Source organism: Sphaerodactylus townsendi, linkage group LG05 (assembly GCF_021028975.2).
Source record: "Sphaerodactylus townsendi isolate TG3544 linkage group LG05, MPM_Stown_v2.3, whole genome shotgun sequence".
Taxonomy (NCBI): Eukaryota; Metazoa; Chordata; class Lepidosauria; order Squamata; family Sphaerodactylidae; genus Sphaerodactylus; species Sphaerodactylus townsendi.
In genome coordinates this window covers 57,285,272-57,297,650 of record NC_059429.1, presented here as the reverse complement: position 1 = coordinate 57,297,650, position 12,379 = coordinate 57,285,272, and the positions used below count along the sequence as shown (strand labels likewise).

The 12,379-nt window shown below is 51.3% G+C and overlaps 1 protein-coding gene across 1 annotated transcript in view; it reads right to left on the bottom strand.

Annotated features, from left to right (window-relative positions):
* LRRC40 (leucine rich repeat containing 40) overlaps window positions 1-8,500 on the bottom strand; it is a 38,353-nt gene extending 29,853 nt beyond the window's left edge. Inside the window, exons 1-2 of the mRNA XM_048497232.1 lie at window positions 8,302-8,500; window positions 5,613-5,794 (exon numbers count right to left, since the gene is read on the bottom strand). Coding sequence (XP_048353189.1) covers window positions 5,613-5,794; window positions 8,302-8,461 — 342 coding nt within the window. The 5' untranslated portion in view covers window positions 8,462-8,500. The remainder of the gene's footprint in view (window positions 1-5,612; window positions 5,795-8,301) is intronic.
* Window positions 8,501-12,379: the final 3,879 nt, after the last annotated feature.

Sequence of the window (12,379 nt, the reverse complement as noted above, 5' to 3'; positions counted from 1 at the left end):
GCTTGGTCTTGGCTCAGGTGGGAGTGGGCCTGAGAGCAGGTTCGAATTGTTCAATTTCAATTCTGCAGGGGGGGCAGGCCATGGAGGCCCCACCTACTCCCCTTTCTTTAGTTTGTTTGGACATAGGACAGGGGGTATAAAGGGCAGGCAACTCCTATAGGGAGTTGGCTTCAAGGACGTCATCAGGGTGCGTTGGAGCGACGGCCCGAGCCCCCAAAGAGAGGGGGGGGCGAGTGGACCGTCGGGGGATTGTGGGTATGCATATCTAATTTGCAGAACAAAAGGACTTTTGGGGGTGCGTTCGGAGAAGGGGATGCATCAGAAGAGCGAGACAATCACACATTTGGGAGCTGGTCTTTGGGACAAAGGACTGGGGGAGGTTCCACCCTGGGGCAGAAATACTTACCGTGATCGCAGGGGTTGAGGCAGACATGGCGTTCAGAATTTGGGATCGAATTTGAGTATCTTGGGGAAATGCCGCCCGCTGAAACCACTCCTTAAGGGGCGGTTTCGGCTAAGCGCCCCGGCGATGGCAACCACAAGCCAAACAGGTTTGTTAGGGGCATAGTGGCGGCAGCCCCTTTTTAACCTGGGGCCTGTCCTGGCAGTGCTGCGGTACCAGGATGGGCCCAGATTTTAAACCAGGGAGGGCCAGCCAGCCAATTGGCCCTCCCGCCTTTGCTGGTTGAAGAAATAGAACAAGTGGGGGGGAAAGGGGAGGGTGTTCCAGAGCGAGGGCTCTGGGGTGGAGGTAGGAAGCGCAGTCAAAGCCGGGGGATGGGGATCTCATTCGTGGCCAGCTGCTATCTGTTCTTCTTCTGGGTAGCGGCCATGGCGGGAGTGGATTTATCCATCCCAAACTAGAGTCGTTTTTACTTGACTCATGAGATCCCTTCCCCACAAGTTAACATGGATGTCCAAAACGATGGGGCAGACTGTGAGCTGTCGCTCAAGCCCCGGACTGCGGACCGCGAGCGGGTGGGTGCTTCGTCTCGCGGTCTGCTTTCCCCCCACCCCCAAATGCGCGGGCAAGCCTCGGTCGGCCACTGATCAGGCCACTCGGCTGCTCTGATGGCCCGGGTCACGCCGGGCGCCGGTGTCCACAAGTCCCTTTGAATGGACACCCTTCTATAGTGAACTCCAGGTACAGAGGCGGTGGAGCTACCGATGTGAAGCGTTTCTACCGCCGGCCACGGTGGTGTGGTACCGGCTGCGTCCTGATGGCGATCTGGGCTTGTGGCCTTTATTGAATCGGCGGCAGGCAGTATGTGGGGCAGGAGGATCAGCTGTGCGCAGCTGGTTCCGCTGGGCAATTCCTGCGGGATGTTTGTCCACACCTGAATGTGAACGGCTCCTTGGTGTGTAGAGTCAATGACTCCTGGGACGACAAACAGTCCCTGTTCAGCGGCGGAGGCTTTGGGCAGGATTAACCCGACGGCCTCTGGGGGAATGGGGTCGCTGTACTGGGTCGGAGCAACAAGGATCTCATTGGGAAACTTAAGGAAAAGAGGTTGGGTGCAGGAGAGAGAGATACCGCTGGGAGGAGGTGGTTTGGGTTCGGGCCTCGGTTCTCGGGGCTGATTTAGTATTCTCCTCTTTGGTCCTGGGCTGGGGAGAGGCCCGGGTAAGAGTTTCCCGACGGGCACTCGCTTCTCCAATGGAAGACCTCTCAGCATCGGGGGCATTTGGTTCAGGGCTTTTCTGGAGGCCTTCGTCTCCCAGGGGGGAACCCTCCTCCGTCGGGGTTGTAAGCCCCCCCACCGGGCGACCTACAGTCCCTCCGGAAGTGTCCCCGTCTGCCGCAGTTGAAGCACTCATCTTGGGGCTGTCCCCGGGTGGTGGAGAGCGCTGCGGCTAGGAGACTGGCCTGATGGGCGGAAGATCCAATATCCTGGCAAGCCTTAAGCATGTCAGCCAGCTCGGGGTTCTTCCCTAAGCCCATGATCGCCCTGCGGCACTCAGCGGAGGCGTTCTCTTTGGCGAGGCGAATGAGGAGCTCATGTTGGGCTGTGTCGTTGTCAACTTGTCTCTGCAGGGCCTCTTGGAGCCTGTTCAGGAATTCAGCATAAGGCTCCTGAGGCTTCTGCCGAACGTTGGAAAAGCTCTGGGTTGACTGTCCGGCAGCGGGCACTCTTACAAACGCCTTGTGGCAGCGCACTCAGGAGGCAAATCCTTAAGGGTGGCCTCCGGCAGGACTTGATCTCTGCGCGTCGGCTGAAGGGCGAAGCCCTCACAGCCATAAAACTGCGTGGCAGTATAGGCACCGCCAGAGGCTGCTCCTCTGCTTATGCATTGTTGGCGGTAGTCGCACAACAGACAACATATTGCACTTGGGGTTCAAGAGCATGTGAAAGTGGTTTTCTCCAGTCCTCCGGAACCATTACGTGATTCCGTGATGACTGCTTCCAGCATGCCTCTCACATAGGGGCTGGTGATCCCCATCGTCCCGTGATTGCCTTGGCGGAGCTCGGTGAGAACATTATAGCCTACGGGCGATACTCGGCATTTACTTCGATGGACGACGCCTTGATCCTCCCCCACGTGGTCCAGTGTAGTGGGCTGGGCAGGCTGGCAAGTGAGGTCGTGATTATCATCTTCCGTCAGGGTTTCCTTCCTCTGCAGATCGTGGGTAATACGCTTCTGCTAGAGTTTTTTTGAAACTTCAGCGCCATTACGTGGCATTGACGGAGGTCACGGTGGCTTCCAGAAATGGGAGGGGAAGCGGAGCAGAAGGCGGAGCAAGAGAAGGAGGGCGGCCTGGCCGCGAGGAAGCAACGGTAGCCGGTGGAGAGTTTGAATGAGAGGAGGAAGCAGAGTGAAACGGGGGAGTAGGACAGGCGTCCTGTTTAGTAGATAGAGAAAATTCCGGGCTTGAAATTGAAGGCTAAAGAAAGATCAAAAGGAGGGAGATCACATGGCAAAGACACCATGGACCTGCAGGCCTGATGGCGACAAGCAACACTGTCTCCCATGTGTTCCAGTAGCAGTGACATCGGGCGCGCGAGGCTCTCTGTGCAAGAGTGCGTTCCATGTTTTCCCAGTCCTTAAGATTGAATGTCCCCCCCTTTCTGGGTACCATGGACATTGCCTATCAATCTCCTCAACCAATTAGCGCAGCCCCCCTCTCTTCTACGGAGACTAACCCATTAAGCGCTTTCGGATTAGCTAGCGTGCTTGATAAAAGCCATTGCTTTTACAAAAGCCCATGCTTACCAGTTGGATTCGATCAGGCGAGAAATTGTCCGAGAAGGCACTTAGTTCCCTGGATAGCCGATCCAATGGATGTGAATTACGGTACCGAGGGGGTGGTTCCCCTGGTCATGATCCGAGCCAGCGGCCAGGTCGATACCGAGAAGCCCTTTCCCAAGCTGACAGTAGAATCTGGCCGGGGTCCGAGGATTCCCGGGTTTTGACACCAGCTTGTAGTCACCCACGAGGCCCCAATGAAGAGAGCAGAAGGCGATTTCATCTGGTGGAAAGAGCCAGTGGCAGGCCTTGAGGATCCCGTGATCCTGGCCGCTCTGCCGTGTGCTCGCCCCTCACACCTTTTATTAGAGGTTTCAATGGGGAAGTGTAAAGGGGGGGGTTGGGCAGAAGGCGGGAGAGCGGGGAGGGGCGGGAGAGCGGGAGGTCATCATGTGATGCATGATCTCATCGGGCTGGTACGTGCGGGAGGAAGCGTCCATGTCTGGGCCTAATCCTCACCTGAGGGCAAGAGCCCTTTTGTCCTATTGTATGGGACACCTGGTGGCTGCGAGTCAGACAGTTCACGACCCGTGACTCATGGGGGAGCGGGGGTTGGGGGAGCGTGTGCGCCCAGAAGGCCGTAGCCGGCACCGGCATGCCAAGCACTCCTTCTACGGTTCTGCGGGGTTCTACACCCACACAGACATTTTATTTTCTTAGTAACTCCATGAGATATGCTATAAAAACAACCCAATCCAGATGGAGGAAGTGAGAAATGAGTTGTGGGAGTGGTGGGGGCTTGTACCAGCATGTCTGCCAATGCTGTCAGTGTAAGGGGCACCTATACTGGCAGAGAGAGCAAACACGCTGACAGGTGAGTGCTGTACAACTCTATGGCACCCAAACCCAGAAGGGCTCGCTGCTCCAAAGCTATGCCAGCATAGGAGAGCACATCAGTGCAGTATTGGGCAGACGGGGAGGGGGGTTCCGGGGGTGGAGGCAACTTTAATCAGCTTCCACCAGGGTTTCAGCCCAGGAACGCACCCTCCCCTGCCACAGATTTAAGCCACCAGAAAGTGTGGCGTTAGTTTGTTTTTCTAATGATGCTATTTGGGCAGCAGGAGGCTTCTGAGCTTTGCCTCCTTTCCACGCTGCCAGAAACCCCTTTGGAGGTATACAGAGGTGTATGGGGGGTGGGGGTGGGAATGGCGTCCATAGACCATTCCTTCTCCGGGCACCCCCCACCCCTGCCCAGACCAGCTTTTGAAAACCAGAGCTTTTGAAAGCATGGAGGCCACATCCCTGCAGGCCAGCCCCTGCTCTCCCCAGGTCCTGAGGAGGGCAGAAGCCAAGCAGCGGGGAGTCCAGAAGGATGGGGCGCCACAGCGCTCCCCCCTGCGTTTCTGGAGGCTGGCTCCTGCTCTCCCCAGGCCCTGGGGAGGGCAGAAGCTGAGCTGCAGGGAGCCCGGGAGGGTGTAGCAGGCAGCTCGGGTGCACGCCGTTTCGTCATGTGGGGGAAACGTCCGGCGCCCCCCCAAGTGACCAAAAGGCATACGCCCAGGCACATGGGTGTCCCCATGTTCCTAGGGAGCTACACCCCTGGAGTTATCACCTTCACTGCGCCATCCCCACCCACCCTGGAGCTCCCCTCAATCTAGTTTGGGTCAGTGGGGGGTGGTGCAGAGATTCTCAGGCCAGCTACAAGAAAACAGTCTTGTACTTCCATCCTTACCCTGTGGTGATTGGTGAGTTTTAATGGAAAAGCAGCAGCATTCTCCTTGCTGTGTAGCCCTGGTGGAGTGAACATGGGCTGGTGTGTGTGGTTGAAAGGGAGGGTGACTGCAGGGCACCTCCCACCCCTGCCCAGGCCAGCTGAGAGCGGCTGAAGGGTCAGCTTGCTGCCTCCTGCTTTGCAAGGCAATATTTTTAAAGGAAAAGAAGTCACTCTCCTCACTGTGTAGGCCAGAGTGGGTAGCCTAGGGTGGGAGGAAACCAAGGCAAAGAGCCTTGTCACTTCTGCTTTGCAAAGCAAGATTTTTTACAAAAGGAAAAGCAGCACTCTCCTCACTGCTGTTTCGAATTTGCAGGAAACCTACACACACCAAGAAAGAGGTCTGTGTTCATATGTGTGCGTGTGGAGGAGCACTAAGAATGTGACCTGAAAGCCAAGGGGATGGCAGTCCAAACATTTTTGGGAACCACTGGTCTAGCCCCTACCATCACACTGGCTCTCAATATACCTCACTGGCTCACCAAATTGCCCATTTTCACTTCTCATTCTACCATGATGTACCAAGGAATCTGATTACTCTAAAGTCTCCAAGCATCAATACTCAGCAGACATCTAATGTAAGAATCTATTTTCTCTGATGTTTATCAGTGCCTGACACCATGACAGCATTCATCAGGGTTCTAACTGTACTTACATCAAGCACAGTAAGAGCAGGCAGGAGTCTGACATCTTCAGAAAGACACGTCAATTTATTAGAAGCTAGGTTGAGCTTGATGAGATCAGTTTGCTCCCACCATCGATCAGCAGCACCAAAAGACAGATTCTGGTTTGCTTCTTCCGGAGTATCCAAATTTATCCGCCATACGTGTAAAGGTACTGCATACAAATAAGAAATTACAAGTAAATGTAAAACTATTCAGCAATCCCAGTCCTGCTTTTGCAGCTATAACCATTCTACCAACCACTTTCACAACTTTAGTTTGAAAACAATGGACTCCAGGAGTACATAAATTTGAAAAGGAGGAAAACATTATACCAGCTTTCCTGAACTTAACTCAATATATACCGTACATACTCGTGTATAAGCCGACTAGTGTATAAGCTGAGGCACCTAATTTTACTACCAAAACCTGGGGAAATGTATTGACTCCCGTATAAGCCGAAGGTGGGAAGCCGGGAGGCAGAGGGAGCTCCTTTTTTGGGCAGTGACTCCCCCTGATGTCATTGTCCAAATAAGGAGCTCCCTCCACCTCTGGGCTGGGTTTGAGGAAGCCCAGGCAGCTGGGAGGTGGAGGGAGCTCCTTATTTGGGCAATGGCATCAGGGGGAGTCACTGCCCAAATAAGGAACTCCCTCTGCCTCCCCGGGTTTGAGGAAGCCCAGCCAGCCAGGGTTCCCCTTCACCCTCCGAGGAGGGCAGCTTGTGCAGGCGCAGGGAGGTCATCCCGTCCACACCCCCAGCCTCGGCAGAGGCCTGAAGAGCCGGCTGGTAAGCAGTGACTCGTGTATAAGCTGAGGGGGCATTTTTCAGCCTTAAAACAGGGCAGAAAAATTTGGCTTATAAGCGAGTATATATGGTAACTCAATTATATGCTATGTTATTAACAATTTGTAAAAGGTTTGGCACAGTTCTATACATACTTACACAGAAGCAAACTCAGTGCGTTTAACAGTGTGTTTAACCTAAACGTATATTAACTCATCTGCCTTAAGGAGGAACAATCCTGCAGATGGGCAAAACCAACAAGTACCCATACACAACTTCTCCATTTTGCCCCCACATTATGGAATGGCCTGCCTGAGGAGGTCAGGAAGACTCCCACTCTACTGGCTTTTAGGAAACTATGCATGTAACAGAGTTGTACTGCACAAAATTATTCACAAAATTACTTGGATAAATTACTAAGAACTGTGGCCTACACTACAATGTACAGCAGTGGTTCTCAACCTGGGGGTCAGGACCCCTTTGGGAGTCGAACGACCCTTTCACAGGGGTCGCCTAAGACTCTCTGCATCAGTGTTCTCCATCTGTAAAATGGATAAATGTTAGGGTTGGGGGTCACCGCAACATGAGGAACTGTATTAAAGGGTCACAGCATTAGGAAGGTTGAGAACCACTGATGTACAGCTTCCTATAACTAGGATTCTACTACATAATTTTTGCTTCATTTAATGTTTGACTTGACAGCACAAATAAACACACACAGAAAGACAGCATGGTGTTGTGGTTGTCAAACTAGGAGCTGGGAAACCCAGTTGTGCCATGGAAGCTTGCTGGGTGACCTTGGACCAGTCACACACTCTCAGTCCTGACTCTGGCTTAGTGCCAGATTTAGATGGAGAGGCCCTAGGCTATTCCACTTTTGAAACTCCTCTCAATCCTGCACCCTTATGACTAGAGCAATATGGGGTCCATAATATATTATAGGGTCACAAAATGGAGTCCACTTCAGTGAAGTTCGGAAGGCACAAAAACAATACAGAAATCAATGCTAGTGTCAAGTTATCAGCTTAAGACAACATTATTCTGAAATGGAGTACAAGGAAAATTACTGAGGGGTTGCTTAGAGGCTACAAGTCTACAACAGTGTCAAAAATATTATACACCTTGACTGGAAGCCCCCTAGATTTTGAAGCCCTAAGTTCCACCTTTCAAGCTTAAAGGTAAATCCAGTACTTATTCTAGCTAGTATTTGGATGGGAGACCTCCAAGGAATACCAGGGCAATGGAGTGGAGGCAGGAAATGGCAAAGTCTCTTGCCTTGAAAACCCTAAAGAGTTGCCATTAAGTCAACTGTGACTTGATGGCAAAAAAGGTATCATAACTGCAAGGAATGAGCCCTGCCTCACAAAAACTTTTACTGAAATATATGCCTTTAGACTTTCAAATGTCAGTGGCTCTTGTTCCATTTTGTTTCAACGGAGTCCTGCAGCTGTAGTGTGAGCCACCTGTAAATGCAGTCTGTAATGGCCACCCTGTTCCTTCTCTGGGAGAACGGAAGCGAAAACCAGTCCCCGCCGCACCACTTTTCCCCTCCCTCCATTGCCCTCACTCGTTTTGCTCCAGGAATGGGAAAGGGGCCACTGAAACAAGAGGCAAGGGCGTGGCTTTTCAAACAGAAAACAAACGGTTACCAGAAAGGAATGGAAACGCTCTGAGGGGAACAGCCCGCTTCCCTTCTCGTACCAGTCCTTTAATGCCTGGCATCATCCAGCCAGTCCCCTGAAGGAAAGCGAGCAAGCCTCTGAGCCCCCCCCCCCCTCCCCTCCCCTCCCCCGCCTGTCCACATTTCCCTCTCGGAGACAGGCTGACTAAACAGCAGCGGCAGCAGCAGCAGCTTCCGCTTCTCCGCCCTCCCAACGCGGGAAGGAGACTCCTCTCACCTTCAGTCAACTCCCGGCCGGAGAGGTTCAGCTGGCCGCTCTTGCGGGCCGCTCGGATCAGCCCCTGAGGCACCCTGGCAGCGCTCTCCTCGCCGTCTCCCGCACCCCGCCTGAAGCCGGCCAGAGAAACTCCGGCTCCCCGTCTTCGCGCGCCAGACATCCCACAACCGTCCCTGCTGTCTGCGGGAGCTTCCGCTTGGCTTCGTTTAATCGAGTAGGCGGAGCAGGCAGCGTAGAGCTGCCAGGGCCAGTGGGAATGGGGGTGGCACTTTTGCCGCACCTAATCGATACACCGACAAGTTGCGCCACAATCCTTTTAGAATGTGTGGAATAATGAGAAGGACCCTATAGTCTATCTGGGATGATCAGGCTGTAAAATTCCTGGTGGTTTGGAAGCGGACCCGGGGGTATGGAGGTGGGCGTCTCGGCAAGATATAATAACATAGGGTCCACTCTCCAAAGAGGCCGTTTTCTCCAGGGGAACTGATTTCTGTTATCTTGAAATCACAACTTTAAGTATATCCTTTTAAAAAAATTATGTACTAGATTTTTAAATTGCGTTTTTGTCCGGCTCTCCCTTCAGGGCGTACAGAGTAGTATGCCTGGTCCTATCACACCAGTCATTTGGGAAGATAAATCTAAGAAAAACGGATAAGGTCACCCAGGAAACTTTGTGGAGTATGGGGATTTGAATCTAGTTTTCCTCATCTCCGGCTGTGATAGCTGACACTCTACAGATTTCCAGTCATTGTTCAATTCAGTCCTGGCTTCTTAACTGGCATATTTATTATCCTGTAATTGTTGGATGCATTTCTCCAGGTTTAACTTGTGTGAAGCGACACTTGTTATTACATTCTAGCAATACAATCCTAAGAAAAAGCCCCATTGAACAGACCTGAGAAGAATTCTGACTAGAACTGCTAATTACTTTCAAAGCTTCGTTTGATTTCTTGAGTTCAGAAAAATAAGTGTGGGAGTAAAATCAGAAAGAAAGAGAGATTAAAGAATGAAGGAGTAAAATGAATTGCAGCAGACTCAGAACAAAGCAACGAAAAAGATAGAAAGAACAGGACTGAGGAAATTTATTTTGACAGGAGATAAATAATAATGGATATAGACCCAGATGTAAGTAAGCTCAAGTCTTCTTTTGCAGTTATTTGCTACCCCACGGGAATCTTATTTACAGAGGAGGGTTGCAGTATTTGCTCTGAAGATGGAAAGTTCTTGGGTAAAGCAATCATGACAGTTTCTTGACCCTATCTGTGTTCACTTAGAAAAGAATCCTTCCCACCTTTCTCACTGAGATTCAAAATTGGTTACACAGTGTAAATAATGCAATCAATCAGATGAGACATCTAATAAGCAATGAACTTACTAGGAGCCCCATGGGGGGGGGGGACGACTAAATCTGACAGTGGAAGCAGTGTGCGACGCTTGCGCATTTGCTCTCCTAGTGTTACCATACTGCCCTGGCATAGCAGGGGGTGGGGAGTGCTTATTCACAGGTATTCCTGCCCGCATACCAGCCTAAAGGGTGATGCTGACGTTGCAGAGATGGGGAGCCCTACAGTCTACCTACAAGGAACTTCCAGGATTTTTTTCTTTTTGTTCTCATGTTCTCAGCTTGCTTGCCACAGCAGCACATTTCCAGCTCCACAGCCAAGGAAGAACGTGTCCTCAACATGATACAGTAGCCCTACTAAATGGATACTCATTTCCAGCCACAAGAGGACCCCTGACAACATTGCCTTCCCTGATTATCTTAACCCAGATACCCCCTTCTGTAGCTAACTCCTCCTGACCATCTTACAATGCACTCTATTGTATTGTCGAAGGCTTTCACGGCCAGAATCACTTGGGTGCTGTGTGGCCATACACGGCCATACAGCCCGGAAACCACACAGCACCCAAATGCACTCTATTGTTTCTCAAGCAATCCATCCGGACACCTCCCAGAGGTTATTTTACCACCTCCCAAAGGTTGTTCTGACACCCCCCAAAGGTGGTTCTTCACCCTATAACTATCCAACCCTCCAAAGGGCTAATCGCCCAGTGCCATCGACATCTTTCTGTCTGTCACTGTACCCAAAGTGTTGCCCCCTAGAACCAGACTCTGGCTTTTCTTGGTTCTGAATGCTGGAGGGTGAAGCAATTCTAGCAGCCACCACCCAGCCCCCGCGTAGGAGTGCAGAGGCGGTTGGAACCAAAATGCACGGAGTTGGCAGGTCCATTCAGGTCAGACACCCGGCAGAAGTGTGGGGCCAGTGGCTCGAAACTGGGCACAATGGTGGAGCCAGGAGAGGGCCAACACCCCACCCTTGAGCCAGAAGGCAGATCAAAGAGGAGGGCAGCCTTCGGAGGACAGGATGAACCCGAAGGACTCCCAGAGGGGGAGGCGGAGATTGGTGGAGGTGGTTGGGGGGGCATAAGCAGGAACAGAGAGGGGATAAGAGGAAGAGGAGGGTCTGTGTGTATGGATAGGAGAGAGGGTGGAGAAGAGGAAAACAGAAGAGAGGTTGAAGGAGAGTGAGAGCAGAGGAAGGAGCCAGGGATGAGGAGAAGATGAGGCCAAGGGAAGACTCAGAAGAATGGGCACGGAGGGCCTCAGTATTAGAGCTAGCCTTCCCTGGAGCAAGGGGTAGTTGCTCCTGGTGGCCAGATAACCGGCCCCGCTTAACCCGGAAACATATTAATTCACCCTGTGGCTCCGAAGGCTCTCCATGGTAAGTCGCTCACAAGAGAGTGGGAGTGAGGACGAGCAAGGCAGCTCTCAGGGAAGGATAGGTGGGACAGTACAAACCACTGATGAGGGGGTGGGGGAGATAGAGTACCACACAGCTTATTTATATCTTAGGAACTCTGTGCGTGTGTGTTTATTGCATTGAATCAAGTGCTTGTGAACCTCTTATCCCTACAATAAAGAATGTCAAATTTGCATTATATTCCTTTCTGGAATTTCTTCCAAGAGCTGATCTTTATCAGCAGAGTAGAAGGGAGCTACCCATAGTAGACAAGGAGGTCTAGTAGTCCAACTGCTTGCACTCAGCAGTCTCCCACCTTCTTGGAATAAGACACTTCACACGAGATGTTCTTTCCACAGGAAGGCTTTACTTGATAGTTGCACTGTACAAACACTATACAAAGTTCTTAAGCTACACAAGACTAAGCACTAAGATAAGTAAGAAGCCTAAAGATACATACAGAGTTCTATACACTGCCTTTATAAGGTTCAAGCTAGCACTTTGCTCAGGAACAGTCTTCCATTGGAACAGTGTCAGTCTCTTGCACCAGTCACGTTAAAGGTCAACTATCACAAGTTGCTCCAGACTATCTGTCTCCTTCCAGGACTCAGCTATCTGCGGCCTAGGAGATGAACCCTGTTTGGTTTTTTTTACATACCATAACAGTCTTTGTATACATTGGTATTAAAGATTCCCTACCCAGTCTCTTGCAATATTAATAAGCAGTCTGTTCTGAGCTAATTTTCCCCACATTGTTGAGACTGCATCTCCATCCTGTGTAACACTAGGAACAACTATCTCAGCAGAGGTGATTCCGCCGAAACAGTTCCCCCCTTCCCATGAGCAATTCACAGCATTAGCCAGTGGATTGGGCCTCTAACTTATGTCCCCTCTTTTGGTTGGTGTACATCTATTGAGTCCCATAGAGGCTTCGCAGCGGGGAAATTTTTTCACTTTTTGAGCCTTCCCACGTGTGAAAAGGTTGCCCAAGGCTGGGTAACTTACCAGTAACGCACTGAAACCAGGGTTCTTTATCCAGATACTCTCAAACAGCAGGGATTTTAAAATGTTATTAAAAGGAAAGGAAAAGAAATAATAAAATCAGTTCTCTCTCAGCTCTATACAGTTCCAACAATACAATACATAGTCGATTTATGGCTACCAACCTTGATCCTCCTTGATCTGAAATTGCAAATGCCTTAGCAGACCGGATGCTCAGGAGCAGCAGCAGCAGCAGCAGGCCATTGCTTTCACATCCTGCATGTGAGCTCCCAAAGGCATCTGATGGGCCACTGCGAATAGCAGAGTGCTGGACTAGATGGACTCTGGTCTGATCC